General features: G+C 48.0%; 1 protein-coding gene across 3 annotated transcripts in view; it reads left to right on the top strand.

Moving 5' to 3' along the window:
- Positions 1–16,773, top strand: part of SH3PXD2A (SH3 and PX domains 2A) — a 268,881-nt gene that overhangs the window by 69,082 nt on the left and 183,026 nt on the right. For all 3 annotated transcript variants that reach the window (XM_049810140.1, XM_049810141.1, XM_049810139.1), the window contains exon 3: positions 8,019–8,094. In XM_049810140.1, coding sequence (XP_049666097.1) covers positions 8,019–8,094 — 76 coding nt within the window. The remainder of the gene's footprint in view (positions 1–8,018; positions 8,095–16,773) is intronic.

Here is a 16,773-nt window from a genome sequence, read left to right as displayed (position 1 = left end):
GACTTTCTCACAGATTGCACTACATTTAATTCAGAACATATCCTATAATGCTGTAATCGTCAGGCATGTCAGCTGGTTATCCGGATGGTTTTTGCTTTAATTTTTTTTTTCTCTTTCAAAATAAAAAGAAAGCCAGTTGCTGCTGCTTCTCAGGGATTGAATTAATGCAATTCTCGTGCATGCTGTGGCATCATGTAACACCACAAGAGAGACAGTGTCACTCCCTGCCTGATATAATTATTCCTGCTGCATTGTGGAACTGGTTACTGCTTTAGGAAGAGATGGGGTTTCACCTCCTTCTGCCGTGTAAGATGTCAGTTACTTGTGTGAGCAGCTAACAGATGGGCTGTGCTGTGCTCAGTCTGTTTCATGCCCTCACCCAAAGATCTCCAAGTCTTTTGCAAACTTTTACTAACTGATATTATGCTCAGGAACAGCTCTATTCTGGCTAATTTTGAAGGGGTTGGAGTTAGGCAGATCTTCTGCTGTCTTGTGTCTGTGAGAGGGTGAAGCAGAGGAGGAATAATAAGAAGCTCAGTGTGACCCACATCTAGAGAAAATTCTCCAGCAGCTGTATCCTGCGGAGGGATCTGCCCCAAGGGCAGCAGTTTTGTTCCCCGTCATGCATGCCTTTCTGTCATTGCTCTTAGCAAGTATGGTCCTGAGCTGGAGTAAATCAAGTCCGTCCACTTAGGTCATGGATGCTCCACTGATTAACCTTAGCAGAAAATCTGTCCTGAAATCAAACCATTGAAGAAGTGATCTTCTCTCGACCAGCATGTAGAAGGTGAATCTGTGAGATGGGCTCTTATGTTCTCCACTCTCTTGCTTGTTTTCACCTGCTGACATTTAAATGCTGATATGTCACCTAATAGCATGAGATCCATTTGCTGGAAATGGTGGCTAACCATCTTCCGTAAGTGAAAGACCCCCTTGGATGCTCTGGTTAACCAGGATTTGGAATACGCTACAGATAGACAAGCCCACAAATGGGAGGATAAGCATATCTGAAAACCACGGATACTACTTCTTCCATTTGCTACTGTCCTGGTGATTTTAGATGAGCACAGTTCCTCTGAATTCAGTCTCTGACTCCTGCTCTGCAGCATAAGGCTCAGAGTGTTTGATGGCTCTTGATTAAATCTCATGGCACCTTCCTGAGATCTGTCTCACATTCTGCAGATTCAAAAGCAGAGACAGGACCGGAAGGGTTTATCCATGGGAAAACTCAGCAGATGACAGAATGCAACCCAGTTCCGTCCCTTTCTTGCAGATCACACCGTTTATAACTCACAATATAGCTGATGATGCTGTAACCATCAGTCATATCAGTGAGCAGCACAGCTGGTTTTCAACTTCAAAATGAAAGGAAATTGCTGCTGCTCCTTAGGGTTTTAATTAATAACCCTTCTTCTATTCTGGTATCTTACCTCCCCTTCTCATCTAAGCTTTGTTATCTACATCGGGGACTTTCAACCTTTTCTGATTTGCAGATGCCCTGAACCCTTCCAGCTGAGGGTGTGAGTTCATCATCACTAGTTTTAGATCCTTGGTAGCACCTTTGCTTTTCTTCCAGTTTCTTTGGCAGCCCTGTCTTAGAAGTGTGCACACAACCCTATACACGTATAGATGCCCGCTCTCCTCTGCCCCATCTCTCTGTTGGCTGTAGCCCCTCTTTCTCCCTTGGGATTCTGAGCTCAGATCAGCCTCGTGAGAAGGGATCACCGAGAGCTGGGATCACCATGTGCCTGATGCCTTCAGGTACTTTACCTTTCAAGTCCAGCAGTGGCTACATTAAAGTAATTGTTGGCTTGCCTCATTTTTAATGAAAAATGCATTTTCTAATGAGCACTTGGAAAATGTGAATCTAATACGCCTCTTGGCATTCAGTGTAGGAAGAGTTGTAGCCTTGGGACCACTTGAGTGACTGAGAGTAAGGTGGCAAACTTGCTAGGGTTTCTGTGGGCACCTTGGCAAAAATCTGCTGCTCTTCATCTCTTGGTTGTGGTTTGATTTTCATCTGCTATTTCTCTGGGACACACGTAAGTTAGACACTGCAGAAAGGGAGCGAGGCCTCATCTCTCTCTGCAGAAGGTCAAAGTCCTGGGTCCCCTTACTGCAGTGGATGTTGTTTCGCTTGCCAAAGTAAGGGGGTTGGATGAAAGTCATCCTCGGGGCCTTTGTGTGTTAAAATAAATCTCCCATGATTGCAGTGCTGACCTCCTGTAAGGCTTTGATTTTATCTGTGCACATGACAAACCTACATCCACTTGAAAAAGAACCAGCAAGATATACATGCTGATAACAGATTATGTGGGTGTCATAATTTGCTCATTTTAAGAGGTGTGGAGAACTTCACTGTTCTGACTGGGGGAGAGTTAAAACTGCTGTGAGGAAGGAAGGGGAGGAACTAACAGCCCAGCAGGAAGCTCCAGCTAGAGTCTGTGGTGTATGGCATAGGTGGAGGTCAGGTAACTGTCTCAGTGGATTAATTTCAGGGAGTAAGATTTGGTCACAAACTTTCAAAACCTTGAGACCAAATCAGGAACACAGTTCCTACTGGCAAATGCCACAGGATCAGGCCATTGAATATGAATAAAAAATGTTTATATGTTCGTGCCCCAGCATTGAGTGGCTTACAGCAGAGTAAAAGCCTGTCTTGCAAAAGAGAAGTCATTCCTTATCTCAGGTGCTGTAAGTCCTTATATGTAAAACAGAAAGAAATGTTGTTTTATGAAAATCTAACCAGGATAAATGAAATGCAGTAAGTAAATGAGTATCACGCAGATGCATGGTTTCTTGTACCCAGAGATGCTACATCTCAAGGGGCGCTTGTTTTTCTTTTCTAAGATTTCTAATCAGGTGGTACCATTGCAAGGCAGACAGGGACTGAATCTTATGTTCACAGCAGAACTGACGTGAAGTGACTGCAGATGCCATCAGCTGGTGATTGCTGAGCCCAGACGGTCCTTGTGTGCAGGAGCATATCCTTCTTCGTGACATATTTGCGTTCTTAGGTAAAGGTGGCCTGAAGCAGAAGAGATGAGAAGAAAGATGCCCAGGGAAGTGGTTAAGCCACCATCCCTGGAGGTACTTAAAAGACTTGTGGATGTGGTGCTTAAGTACATGGTTTAGTGGTGGACATGGCAGTCTTAGGTTAATGGTTGGACTCAGTGATCTTAAAGGTCCTTTCCAACCTAAATGATTCTGTGATTCTATGAAGTAACAGCTTAACTGTGAGGACACTGGCTACACCTCTTATTGTCCATTTACCTGTGTGAGGCAGCTTCAAGAGCTCCTTACATTTGTATCAAAAGTGTGGGGACTCTATGTTATTTGCCTTTCAGTTTCTGGACCTTGAAGGATAAATTTGGGTCATGTTTTCAGATTTATGCTTTGCACCATAAAAGCTAGAGTAGTTTTTCTTTGGTTGGATTTTACAGCAAATGCTAATTCTCAAATAATTGCTCACTTCCAGAGAGCTGGGACTTCAACATTATGAGAGCTGCTACCACTGAAATCTTCCTATTCCATTCTTGCAAGTCAAGTGATTTCATGGTTATGTGGACTTAGTAAGGAGTGGAGTGGGCCAGTGCTCTGAGCCTGCTCTCATTTTAATGAGCAGCAACTCACATGAGTAATTCCCTTGATTTTTAATGGGATTAATTGCATGATCACTTGCTGACCACTGTAAGAAAGTCATAATCTGGATCACAAGGTTTATAGCAGATCTTATAAATTAGTTCAGTGCAGAAGCAAGAAGGAAGCTGCTCAGAGCAGAAGGCAGGACTCTGTGTGGGACTTATGTAGGAAAGCTGTTGGCAAATACAGAGCAGTTTGCAGAGACAAAGCCCGGGGAGGTGATTTTGGTGGTGAGTTATTTGTGGATGTGCATCTGTTGTGTAAGAAGCCGGAGTGGGATGTGTTTGTTCAGCCTGACTGCAGACATGCTGCCCGAATGGGTGGGAAGCTTGCTTCCTGGTTTCCATACACCCTCCCTGTTTCCAAATGGATCCCCCACCCTGTGACACAGTGACACAGTAACAGATTTCTTTCTGTCATCCCACCGGTCATACAATTGGAGGCTCCCCATGATGGGATTCACATACTAACACTTGTAAGCAGATGAACTGAGTATGACCTCCCCCAGGCTTGCCAAAATTCATTGCCCACTTGTGTTTTCTTGCCTGCCCCAAGCCAGCTACAGCCCTAACTCCATCCCTCAAGACTCTGCATCCAGACTTCCTTTCTTTCCCTTCATGCTGGGATGCTTTTACTCTAGGTGACAGGATGACTTTCTCATTCAGCAAATCTTGTCCCTAAGTTAAATGTCATATATCAAAAATGCGAGCAACAACTTGTGGAGACGGCCCGTGTCTGAGCAGAATAACCTGGGGCATTAAGTGAAGGATTTTTTTCGTCAATCATATGTATATTTGCAATAGTGACAGCAATAATTTCCTTTAATGGAAGAACATTTGTCACAGACTAAAGAGTTTTTGACTTTCAGATGCTCTGCAGACATCTAATTAAGTGAACTGAAAATCTGTGTATTGGTCCTTGGCTGCTAATCATCCCTGTGGGGAAAATGCTGTGACTACCAGGAGGAGTTTCTGTGGTTTAGCCCTGAGCTCCCTCCATTCCCGGCTGCTCCACTTATCTCCATGGTTAATGTCTCCTTTTATTGGAGCCAGGCTGAGTGGGGCTGTTAGACATTGGGTCAGGATATCCCATCACCTCTGGGAGATTTGGGATGTTTAATTCAGGCCCATTGCTGGTTTTTTTCCCCTGCATCCGTCTCTTCCTTGTCTTCTGCTTTGCATCCTTCTCCATGGGTGGGAGGATACCGAATGCTGCTTTTCTAGGATTTTAGATCTAACTTGCACTGGCTTTGAATGGCAGAACTGAGTTCAGGGAAATGCTGAGAAAGGCTCTGTGCTTCTGCTGCTCCCTGTTTGGGTTTAACATCCTGAAGGGTTTCCTGTGCTGCAGAGCTGAAGGGCAGTCATTACCTTCCAGGCTGTGTTGCAGGTTCTCTGTGCCATTAGTACTCATCTGTACAGATTTTGTCATGCTGTGAGTGCTTTTTTAGGTGTTAATGAGAACAGCCAGGCATAGAGGCAGGGGCGTAGTTGCTGGGCTGTGGTTATATCCTTGCTCAGATCCTTTTTAGGTCTGTTGGGTTTCCTGTGTCATGCCTGAGATTCAGCCAGTAGTTTCCTCCTGAACCTCCTGCACAGCTGTGGAACACCAGCCTGTCTCTCTTGCTGGGGCAGCACAAATGTCAGATCCAACTTGTTGGTCCAGGGGCTGATCCACAAGCCAGAGGCAAGTGTCGTCTGGGGTCAGGGGCTTGGAGAGGGACTGTCACACTCCTCCATGGGTGCCCAACCTTGTATGGCCTTTTAGAGGAGCAGCAGCTTAACTCCTTGCCTTCAGTTTTGCACAAATGTGCATATTGCCTGTTGGGATGGTCTAATATGTCGAAGAAAATGAGAAAACTTCCATGCTTCCCAGGGACTTTGCTTTGGGACAGGCTGTGTCCCCATGAATTGCAGCAGTGGCCTCCTGAGTGCCTCTGCCTCCTCCCAGCTCCCTGCCATCCAGACCCTCCCAGCGGAGGCAAGAGCCAGGGCGGAAAGTGTAGTCTAGGAAAGTTTAGCCAAACTCTTCCAGCTGCAGTTTATTGTATCTGTTTTGCTGATATCCACCCTTTAGATAAATAGCGCTAAGTTATACATGTTGTGACTCTCTTCATGTGGTTAAAAAGGCTTGTATTAGCCAAGCTAATCTAACTCCAAGAATAACCATGGGAATTTGACTGTATCAGTTCCAGCTTGAATCAGTCACCCTGTAGTAAAGTGAGAATTGCCTTCCTGGCTAAAAGCATAGCAACAGTGAAACTTCAAGTCAATCAGTGGGGATTCCTTCCCCCTCTTTTTTTTTTTTTTTTTTTTTTTTTCCCCTTTGAACAAAACTCCTGCCCATGCCTGACCTTAGACACCCGGAGCTCTACCTACAAGAAAACAAAATTTCCCATTTTCAATAAAAACCATGTCTCTGTAGGCAGAAAAGTGAGTTAGCTAACAATCCACAAAGCTGTGGTCTATTTATTTACCAGGCCGACTCCCCGATGGGGAAACATGTGGGATCTTTTAACTTTTTCTCCTGCACAGATGTTCCTTCTACTCCTGTGTTTCCTCTTGATCTTTGGTTTGCTGTAGCATACGGTGAAAATGCTGGAGATGTTGTGTGCCACGGATGAGGAGAAGGTTTCTGTATGCTTAAAACAAAAATGGTAAAAACCAATAAATTCTGACTGTTTTTTTTCCCCATGTTAGCAAAAAAATATTTTTTAAAGGAAATCTGTTGAGGTAGCAAAACTGCTGTTAACTCACACACCCTCACTGTTGGACACGTAGCATTGATGAGACTAAATGCTGATTGATGATCCCCCGCCCCCCGCCATGCAGCTTTTGCTGCCACTTTAGGTATTTTTATTGAGCTGTAGATCCAGTTCAGGTGAGAAGATAGGGGTCCTGCAAGGTCAAATAACAGGACCGCTTGCTTTCCTTCCTTACCTTCCTCAGAGGCCACAGGGCCTGTGGACCATGGGTTGAAAGACATCTCTCCTGGTCTGTTGGAAACAAGTCACTGGGCTGGCAGGAGCTTTGGTGTTCCCCTAGCCCAAGGGAGCTGGGGCTTTTGTGTGTGATCAACAGGGACATAGAGCATTGCATTGTACATCTGATATGTGGGAGAAGATGAAGTAGAATACAAAGATTTGGATATTTATCTTGGTAGCACCATGGGCTGAATGACAGTGAAAGGGTGCAGAGGATGAATGGGAAGGGTGAGAGGCTCTGGCAGTTTTCGGGGCTGGGGATGGTCTCTCTTGGGCATGTCCATGAAGATGCCGCTGGAGCAGGTGCTTCTTTCCTTTCTGGCTGAGGTTGCGCATGGGCTTTCGGCTGGTGTTCAGCCTCAGTGGCATTGGTCCATCCAGGGTCATCACCCAAAGAGAAATTGTAGGGGTCATTTAGGAACATCAGGTCAGCGTACTGCTTTCCTAGGCTTGCTTCCATAGAAAGTCACTGGTGGTCAGCAGTCTGCTCCACCATGCAAGCTGGCCATAGCTATCAATACCCCTTTGAGCTCCTCAGGTTGAAGGCTAGTTGCGACTTTGCGTACAACAGGATCCTGAGCCTGATCGGCCCTTAGGGGTGTCTTAGAAACAGGTGGTTGTGCTGGATAGGGTTTAGGAGCTGGTGGGGCAAGATCTGAGCTGGTGTGGGTGAAACTCTGGCTCAGGTGGTCCACAACCATGTGCTAAAGGGTGCTTGTCACAGGCTGAGAGCACGCTCACCTTGAGCTGTGCTATCTGGCCATTCGTGGTGGTGGTGTTCTCCGGGATGCTCTGCTCTCCAAGGCCACCCTCCCTGCTTCCCTTTCTCTGCTGCTGTCCTCCATGTAGGGACTGCAGTGGAAGATACTCCCCCCAAACCCATCTCTCTCTCCTTGGGAAAGCAGGAGTGCTCTTACTGGACCAGGGCAGTGGGCAGTACCTTGCCAGCAAGAAGGCAGAGCGGGTGTTTTATAAATACGCTTTAATCCGGTTGCTTGAACAGCATTTTTAGCCAGGCGGGTGGTCTGTCATACGGACAGGTAAAAACGGTGTCTCCACCAATGTGGGCAGGCTATGGATTAGAGACAAGGCATGTGTTTTGTAATGAAGAATAAGAGCCTAATTTTAGAGCAGCGGCAAGCCAGGCTCAGATGTCTGCCTGGGCCCTGTCCCAGCTCTCCTGTGCTGCCAGAAACTTGCCCTCCCTTCCTTGGAGTGAACTGTATTGTACCTTTTTATGTACAGACTCCCCTGCAATGAGGCAGAGTAATTCCTGCAGTTGCTTTGCTTTGCTAATCCTCTTTTAAACCACACACAGACCAAGAGATCCCCTGGTTCCTGTGTGGCCAGTCCATCTTTTCCCCCTAAGATATTTGTTCTGTTTCCTTTGCAGATGCAGCTTCTGGACAAGTTCCCTATTGAAGGAGGCCAGAAAGACCCCAAGCAAAGAATCATCCCTTTTCTACCAGGTAAGGCTGTGGGAAAAGCCCTAAATAAGATGGATTAGAGCGGTTGGGGACTGCAGTTCCTCAACCACTGTCTCTATTACTTTTTGTCACCACTCTTACAAATGCCTTTTCCCTGGGAACTCGTATATGCAGTCCTGTGATACCAGACCTCCACCTCCTCCTAAAATAACTGGCATGGTGTTTAGGGCTCCCAGAGGATCTTGCATCAGTTGTTCAGGTTCAGGTTGGCTCATGTGCTGCCACACAAAAGGATTCGACAGCTTCTGGGGGGCTGTGCCTGTGGAATGCGGGGTGCAACCAGGCAGCCTGAGCTTGGGCTGCCAATTGGGAGGCCACGGAACACCAGAGACACAGTCTTCTTTGCTTCTGGATGCTGTGGCTCTGCAGACACTGTTACTGTACAATAAGGAGTGAATAATTAGAGTTGCCAGTGGGATATAAAGGAAACTGAGAGAAGGTTAAATGCAAACAGGGATTTCTGCAACGCTGGCCAAAAAGATAAGCAAACATCTTTTTGGCCTGAGCCACTGTCCTTCTGACAGCTTTCAGAAAGGGCCTGGACATGATGGATATCCTCTCCTCAGAGTAATGGCACGCACTTCCACACAGCTTCTTCCAGCAGCGACTGCAGGGATGGCATAGGGGAGATGAGCCAGACCGCAGCGTGCCCTTGGAAATGCACGCTCAGGCCAGCTCTCTATTGTCTGACTGCACGATTCTGGCTGTTGGTTTAAAGTTTGGCTTGCTGCACTGCCTGTCAGAATAAATGGAGTTTTTTCAGCCTGTTAAGAGGTCTGTTCTGTCTTTAACTATAAAAAGGAGATCCCACCTCTTCCCCCAAGGTCTGTAAAGAGAAGCTGGGATGGGAGGGCTTAGTCCTCTCCAGGAGCATGCTGCGGTCCCCGATGCTGTTTGCAGGCAGAGCAGCTGCTCCAGATGTGCAGTGAGCACTGCTCCAGGGCTAGCAGGGAAGCAGGGACTTGGAAACAAGCAGTGCAAATATGTGACGCAAGCATCAGAGCCGCAGTAGGGCAGCATGGCAGCCTGTCAGCCTCCACGGACCTTCTGGAAGGCAGCCCCAGGACTGGGGTTTGCTCTCTGCTGCATCCAAATGATCTGCAGCCAGGGGAGGTGGTGTTGCCCTCCATTTCCAACCTGGGATGAGGAGAGGAGTCCAAGTGTGGGCTCTCTTTCCAGCTGTGCCACCAACCAACTCACAGACAAGTCACTTTGTGAAACCTCTGTACGATGAGGACAGATACTGCTGGCCTGCCTTTCTTGCTGGAAAGCATTTTGAGATCCTTGAAGAGCACTGTACAGGGGCGCAAATGGCTGTAGGTGAGGTGCCATAGGAAAATTTCTGTCTGCAGGTAACAGTTGTTCCTCCCGTATTGACCGTCAATGGCCCATTTCTTTTACTTTGTCCTAGAAAAATGTTGGCTGAACGCAGGTGTCTGATGCTCAGCCTGTATGCAGTTCTTAGTGATGGATGTCCTGATGTATGGATGGGTGATATTTGCGGAGGGTGAGATACATCCCATATGCCCGTTACAGCACTTCCTACCCTTCCCACTGTCCAAGAGCACGATGGAGAGGGTACTGCTATGTGTCCTCAAGGGGTGGAGTTATATCTGGAAAACATTTGGGTTGACTTAGTGTCCCAAAGAGAGAAGCTGCCAGAATAGAATATAGACCTCAGCTGTATTTAATTTAAAATTTCTGTGATATACATTCTACTTTTGATATCAAATCTCTGTCTCTTTCTTGTTGAACTGCTGAAAAGGCCTTGTTGCTTTACCCGGGAACAAGGTGACTCAGCTAAATGTCAAACCCTGTTAAATAAACTAGCTGCCATAATTAGAATACGCATGGCATTTCTGCAGCCAGAGCCGTGGATTACTGAAACGAATACCTAGCTATAAACTGTCTTAATTAAAAAACAGCAGGACAGATGTTTGTACTTAAATCCTACTTTTATGAAGATGTTATGATCTTGCTTGCTTATTATGGGCCTGATTCAGCCAAGCTGGAGTGCCTCTGCCTGCTGGGTTCTGAGGTCCAGGGTTTGCCTGTGCCACTTGCAGGCTTGGGCAACTTCCCCCCATCAGGTCAGGTTTAGAAAGCTGACATATGCCAGCCCGTGACTCCCGCTTGTCAGCAATGCTGTGGCGCTCTCCTAAAATAAAGGCATGATCTGAGCCTGGGAATTGAGAAGCCACCTTTGCAGGTCACTTTGCCATGTCAGAGGGTGCGTACGGGACTGGCTGGCAGGTCACTTGTAGCATGGTGGAGCTGCAGCAGTAGCCTGTGCAGCCACTGCTGCACAGGCAGAAGTGGGTGGTGGTGGTACCCAAAAATCTCCTGCTGCAGCGAAGGGCTGGAAAGGAAGAACGGAAGGATGACCACAGCAGGTTGGGCCAAAGGGCCACCCAGCCCTGGTGGTGGCCTGTGGTGGGTCCCAAAGGAGAAGTGCAATCTCTCCCTTTTCTATATCTTGACTGTTTAGCAGTCATAGCAGAGGTTGGGGGATCCATGCTGCTGGGTCTGTTTCTGGCACGGGGAAGAGAAGAGGTCTAAACCAAGAGATGAATGGCCTTTGGGACACCCTTCTTGTCTATCCACGATCATCTGGATGGCAGACAGGGCATGCAGAGGGTCTCTCTGGGTGAAAGCAAGCTCCTGCATCTCCTTCCCACAGCGAAATGGCTAATGTGTGCTCAGCTGTTACCCCAGTAGGATCCGGAGCACTGGTCGGCTATGAATCTGGAGCAAGAGGCTGGACAGTCCAGGTCCTGTTGCTTGGGCATAGTCATGCTATGTCTCAGCTTACCCCGCACAAAGCAGGGGTGGTGGTGCATGATCCTGATTTATGAGGAAAGCAAAAGGTGTCCCACAGCCTTGTTCAGTTCCCAGCTGTACGTCTCTCTCTGTCCCACTGTCCACATGGATGGCAAATTCCCTAGGTACTAGAAAGTGTTTCACTGCAGGTTTCATCCCCACCTGGGTGCAGATGGCTACTGCTTTGCTAACGTGTTACGTGCCGGCTGTGATTTTTGCTTTACGCACAGATGATAGCCTCCTTTGCACCCAACTGCTGCTGGTTTGAGGTGGTTATATGGTTGCAAATTACTGGGCAAGGTGGCTCCCTCTTGGGACAATCAAGCTTTAGTATTTGACTGTGCCGGAACCCTGTTACCTGTAAAAACCAAGGAAAGTGTAACAGAGTTCAGAGCCTTGCCCTCCAAGGAGACACTATACTGGGTTCAACAGCAGGAACATCCAGTTTTTCTTTCCTCTAGACACCTTTATATTTATCAATTTCTTTCTTCATATATATTTTTCCCCTATTTCCCTCTTACACAAGCAAGGACTCTACAGCTTTCAGTGCCATGAAGAGGAGCAAGGAAATAATAAGCAGTGTTAGGTAGTCCTGTAAAAGGTGTCCTGTAGATAAATTTGTAGTTTTGTTTTACTTTTTGAGAGTCACTCCCTTGCCTTCAATTTTTCTGTGTGGTTTCTTTTTTTTCTTCACCGTTCCGAGAGGGCAAAACTGTTATTTTCCCTCCTCTTCCCCCATTTTATCTTCTTCCCGTGAGTTTTCTCTTCCTTCTCTCCGATTTCCCTTTTTACTCTTGGAAAAGTCTGCATCAGGGGAGGTGAGGCAGAAGAAAACCACATAAGAAACCCTGTTTGTGGGGTGGCCAGAGAGCATTTTTGTAGTTGGTGGTATGAAATTTTTTGTCTGGGAGGATGGAGGGAGACTGTGGAAGAACTAGAATAAAATTTGCTGCAAAAAAACGTTTCTAGACCAAAGGCGGCTTGTCACAGTAAGAAGACACAGATGAAAAGCACTGTTTGGCTGTACCAGTGTGGCTGTTGGTTGAGCCCATTTGCAGTGCACTGATTTCTCCATCACCTCTCTTGCCGCGTATCTGAAGAGCAATCTTTGGAGAGTGGACCTGAAGCTCTGCTCCCTCCCTGTCAGATACTTCTATATCTGCATCAGCAGAGAGAAGAGATTATGGATTTGGGCTCCCTGTTTCAGAGATCTTGAGGTAGTTAATGAAGGAACTTCAGCTGGAAGGAGAAGACTGGTCTGCTGAGCTTCTGGAGAGCACGATGGCAAAAACAAATGGCAAAGACAGGGCCACGCAACTCTGGGATTAACAGTTTTGCAGTGGCTGACCCAAGACTCCAGGGCTTGCATTGTTTTTCATTTCTCTTGGCACTATGTGGAAGAGCCATCTGGAGACAAAGCTGGAGTTGGAGGGATGTCAGCTCTTCTTGCTCCACCATGTCTTCCAAAGCACAGCCTTGGGGAAAACGCACTGCACAGCATGAAATCATCCCATCACGCTGGCTACTGGGCTGCAGATCCCTGCTGTGGAGAGAAGTTTGGGCTTTCCATGGCATGGAGGGCTGGGCATTGATGATGGCAGCCCCTTGCACTTTCTACCCAGATTCCAGCTTGGTTCCTGCCTGGACTTCAAAGCAGTTTTGAGCCCTGCTGATAAAACAGGAGGTTTTTGCATAGGCTGTGCTGGAAGGAGAAAATCCCCGCAGGATGCCTACTCTGCAGCTTCTGTGCTGCCTGGAGAGGGAGACATCCCGCTCGAGGAGACTGCTTTGTTTGCCTGATTTTTCTTACCCCTGGGAAGCCCAGTCCTATCCCAGGGGACCGGGTGGTTGGTGCAGGCTGTCCTACCAGCTTGGTCAGGCAGCTGCAGAAGCAACACCCCGGCCTGGCTCCAGTCCCTGCCTCCAGTGCTTGGGAATACTCTGCCAGAGAGGCACCTTCTCTCTTCCTTTCTTTCCCACTCAGATTTTCCTCTTCCCTTGATTAGGGTGAGGAAAGACGAAACCATCCTTTTCGGGGCACGTGCTGCCAGCGGAGCTTGGTGGCTGCATCCTGGGGCACCGGGAGGGATGCCGGTGTGGTGGATTGTCACCAGCCGTAGTCCGGCCCCGCTGTGCCCTGATGACCTGCCTTCCCCCTGAGAAGACAAATGCCATGGCACCATCTCAAAGGGGTCTCTGGGGATTTCTCCTTCCTCGGCCCCGAGGCAGCCGGAACGCGCGGTGCGCCTGCTGAGGCGTTTTAAGGACAGGCGGCAAATATAGGGCGGCAGGAAGATCCCTGCAGGTAGTGCAGGTTTTGCCCTGTTTTTTGCTCCTGAGCTGCGGCACATGGCTAGTGCCAGCGACGGTGGGTGGGGAGTGGGGTGAGCTGGTCCGTGCCGGGAGGGCTTCTCCCAACTGCTTGATCCCTGGGCAAGGCTCCCGGTTCCCCGGAGAAGCCCCAGCCTCTCCTCCTCCCCTGGCCCGAGGTTTGCTGGGGGCTGTTCCCCCAGCAAAGCAGGAGCTGGGGGTGTGATCCCCAGCCAAGCCTAGTCCCATGGGTGAGTCAGGAGGGCTGCGGGAAGGGAGAGGTGCAGTCGTAGAGGGCGCGGGAGGCCATCCCAGCACCGCCCAGATACCTGGGGCTGGCGAGGGGTGCCAGCAGGCGGGGAGCACTGGCGGCGGGCGGGAGCGTCCCCATTTTGCACAATGCGGGAGGATGGGGAATAACCTCTCGCCAACGCCGGCCAGGACCTTCCTTGCCTCTGTTTCTGCCGCTCGCAGGCTGCAGCGGGGAAGGAGATCTGCTGATGAACTGCATCCCAGGTGGATATGTCTGCTTTTCAGTTTCAGTTCGGTGTGTTGGGGTGGTGGGGTTTTTTCCCCTCCCCTTTCCAGTGCTGTCTTTGGGGAAGAGGAGGCTGAGGAGAAAGGCTCGAGCGGGTTTGCAACAGCAGGATTTCATCCATGGTGACGAGAGCAGCTTTTTTTCCTTTCGGTTGTGTGTGTTCCAGCTTTGCTCCTTTTGTTTTGCTCCGGGCTGGAGGAGCAACAGCGTTTTGTTCAGAGATCTTGGGCGGTTATTCTTGTGCTGGGGCAGAGATGACGGGCTCATCCTAACAACCAGCACTGTGGTGACCCTCGGATCCAGCGATTCATGTTCCGCCTGTGTAAATTGAGACTAGGATCAGCAAAATTAGGATGTGGCCGTGTGTAATTTTGTCAAAGGTGCTGCATTTCAGCGGTGGTCAGTGCGTGCAAGGCATTTTCAACGTTTATTCTGCCCACCCCGGGAGGCAGGGGGCACGGTGACTGTAAGGAGCACGCTGGCTGAGGAGGACCCTTAGAAATCTCAGAGATATTCTTATTGTAGGCTATCTTCTCCTTTGGAGAGGTGGTTGGTAGCCAGGCATTTAAAAATTTTTAGCTGGATTTTATGTGCAAAAATATGTTTAATTTCAGACTCGTTTTCCATTTTTGATTAACCTCTCCTGCAGCGCTCTGAGCCAGGGCAACGAGGTGTTAGTAAGTGATTTAAACTTTTCTTTGGAGTCATTTTGAATTCCTGACCTACACAGAAATGAACAGTGTTGCAGCAGTTCAGAGCCAGGCAAAAAGTAGCTTAAGGGTTAAAAAAAAAAAAATCAGATAAAATTCTCTTTATCTTAGACCCAGTCATATCTTACTTTTTAAATTAAAATATGAATTAAGTTATCCTAAACAGTGTTCCTTTAATATGCAGGGGTAGTCTTGCAGGCATGATAGGCGCACACACACACACACACACACACACACAGAGAAGAGCCTCAGATGTCTCGTTTGCCAAGTCTTATCTGTGTAACACAAATAACGAAGATATTCTGCTGTGCTTTCCTGAATATGAGGTAGCAAACTTTCTCAGATGGAGAAAGAGGGGCTTTTCCCCCCCATCCCGTTCCACCCACCTGCAATAAATCAGCATCACAGTCCCCTGTCCTCACCGTGGAGGAGCTGCCGGGGAGTGGGGAGGTGACCCATGACACTGCGGCATGGGATGATGAGTGCTTGAACAGCTCTGGAGAGCTTTTTGGGGGCCACTCCATAATGCATTGTAATTTCCTTTTAATATACATATTTTCAGTTTTCCTGCCTGTTCTTTGAAAGGGGAGAGTGCCTCCAGGTTTAAAATGAACTTATATTTGGGCCAGGGTAGTGTGTTAGCAAGACAACTAACAGGTCCTTGGCTTGCTTCCACTCCAGCTTATTTAAGATTTGGGTGATGCCGAGCTTCTGGTGAGCTGCTCTTCAGCAGCTCCTATTGTTTGAGAAAGCAGTTTCTATTGTTTCTTTCTATTTTCTGCCTTGCTAGGAGACCTATTGCGGAAAATTCATCTCCTGTCTCTCACAGGAGGAGAATGGATTTCCTGTCGGCTCCGGGCTTGAAGGGAAAGCAGGGGCTGCCGGGAGGAAGCGGCTGTTCCTCGGCCGGGCGGTGGGAGGATTGATGATTTCGAGGGGGGGGCAGGCAGGCGTATTATTTTCTATGTGCTCTGTGGAGATATTTTTAGGGTTTAAGTCTTTTCTGGTTGAAAGACGAAGTCGTGAAGTGTGAGGTCATAGGATGCCCTTAGGCTGCTTCCTATTGAAGAAGCTGCGGAAAAGGCAGCCACCAGCGACCGCCGTCTTTCAGAGCTGCCCGCCGAGGAAGGGGCTGTAATGAGCCCCACGTAATGGAGCGTGGGGGGCTTCTGGCTTTGCATGCTGAGCCTGTTTCACAGGCATCGTCAGGCCTTCTGGAGGTCTTCAAGCATTAATACGGCATGAGCCAAAGGCCTGATTTAATTACAAAGGGAAGAAAAAGGGGAAAAAAATAACAATGCTGGCATCCTCCCAAGTACCTGGTCCTCTTCCCTCTCTTTCAGTCTCGTCCGAGTCCTTTCTCAGTTTACAGATCCAAAATCGGCTGGCTGGCAGCTGAAACGAGGGGCTGGAATAGGAAAAACCTACAGAATATTCTTCTGGGGCTTGTACCTGCTCCTCTCAAACAGGTTAAGAGCTGATATTTTGCTCAACCAGAAACCACCTCTGGGCAGAAATCAGCGTATGCAGAACATGATCTGCCTCTCATTAGACCATTTGAGTCTCCTGATGAGAGTTTTGTAATAATCAAGCCACGGTTTCAAGGGAAAACAAAGAATGGAAAGGGGTTTTGGTTTGCGTTTGCTTGAAGCCAGAGCTAATGGGGATTATTTATTTTTTTTTCAGTGCTGGATGCTAGACCAAAAAGGCCAGCACGGGTTTTCAGTGCAGTATAGCTGCTTGGACTCCTTGGGGAAATACATCGACATTTTTACTCAGAAATTAGTTGGATCTTGATTCTTGTTTTTAAAGGCAATAAATAAACACGATTATAGACTTGAAAAGCAGTTTGAGCTGCATCAGGCTCGTCGTTTCCTCAGGCAGCTGTTCCAGATGAGTGTGCCCTCTACTACTATAATTACTTTTTAAAAATAACTCTGCAAGTCTGTAATCTAAAGTGGGTGGTATGTAGCAAGTCTGAGAGCATTCTGCATTCAACCCACAGGGTGGTGAGAGGGTGGCTTTATATAAGGGTTTGCTTGTCTTCCTTTCTGGGTTGAAATCTGAGTTTTTCCCACAATCCATCAACAAATGGCCCATATAATGAAAGTGCTTTTTAACACTGGAGTCAAGCTTGCCAGGGACTCGGATGGTTTTGCAGCCCCACAGGCTCTAGATATTCCCTCTGGATGTTAGTTCTTTGCCTGATGTTGTCTCTGTTGTATTCAGACTTAAGCTGCCTGGGCAATAGAGGAGAGCAGAGCTCAGCTGAGATTCACAACT

This window comes from Accipiter gentilis, chromosome 9 (genome assembly GCF_929443795.1).
Source record: "Accipiter gentilis chromosome 9, bAccGen1.1, whole genome shotgun sequence".
Taxonomy (NCBI): domain Eukaryota; kingdom Metazoa; phylum Chordata; class Aves; order Accipitriformes; family Accipitridae; genus Astur; species Astur gentilis.
The sequence above is the reverse complement of the archived record's forward strand: the minus strand, read 5'-3'. Positions and strand labels throughout refer to the sequence as shown.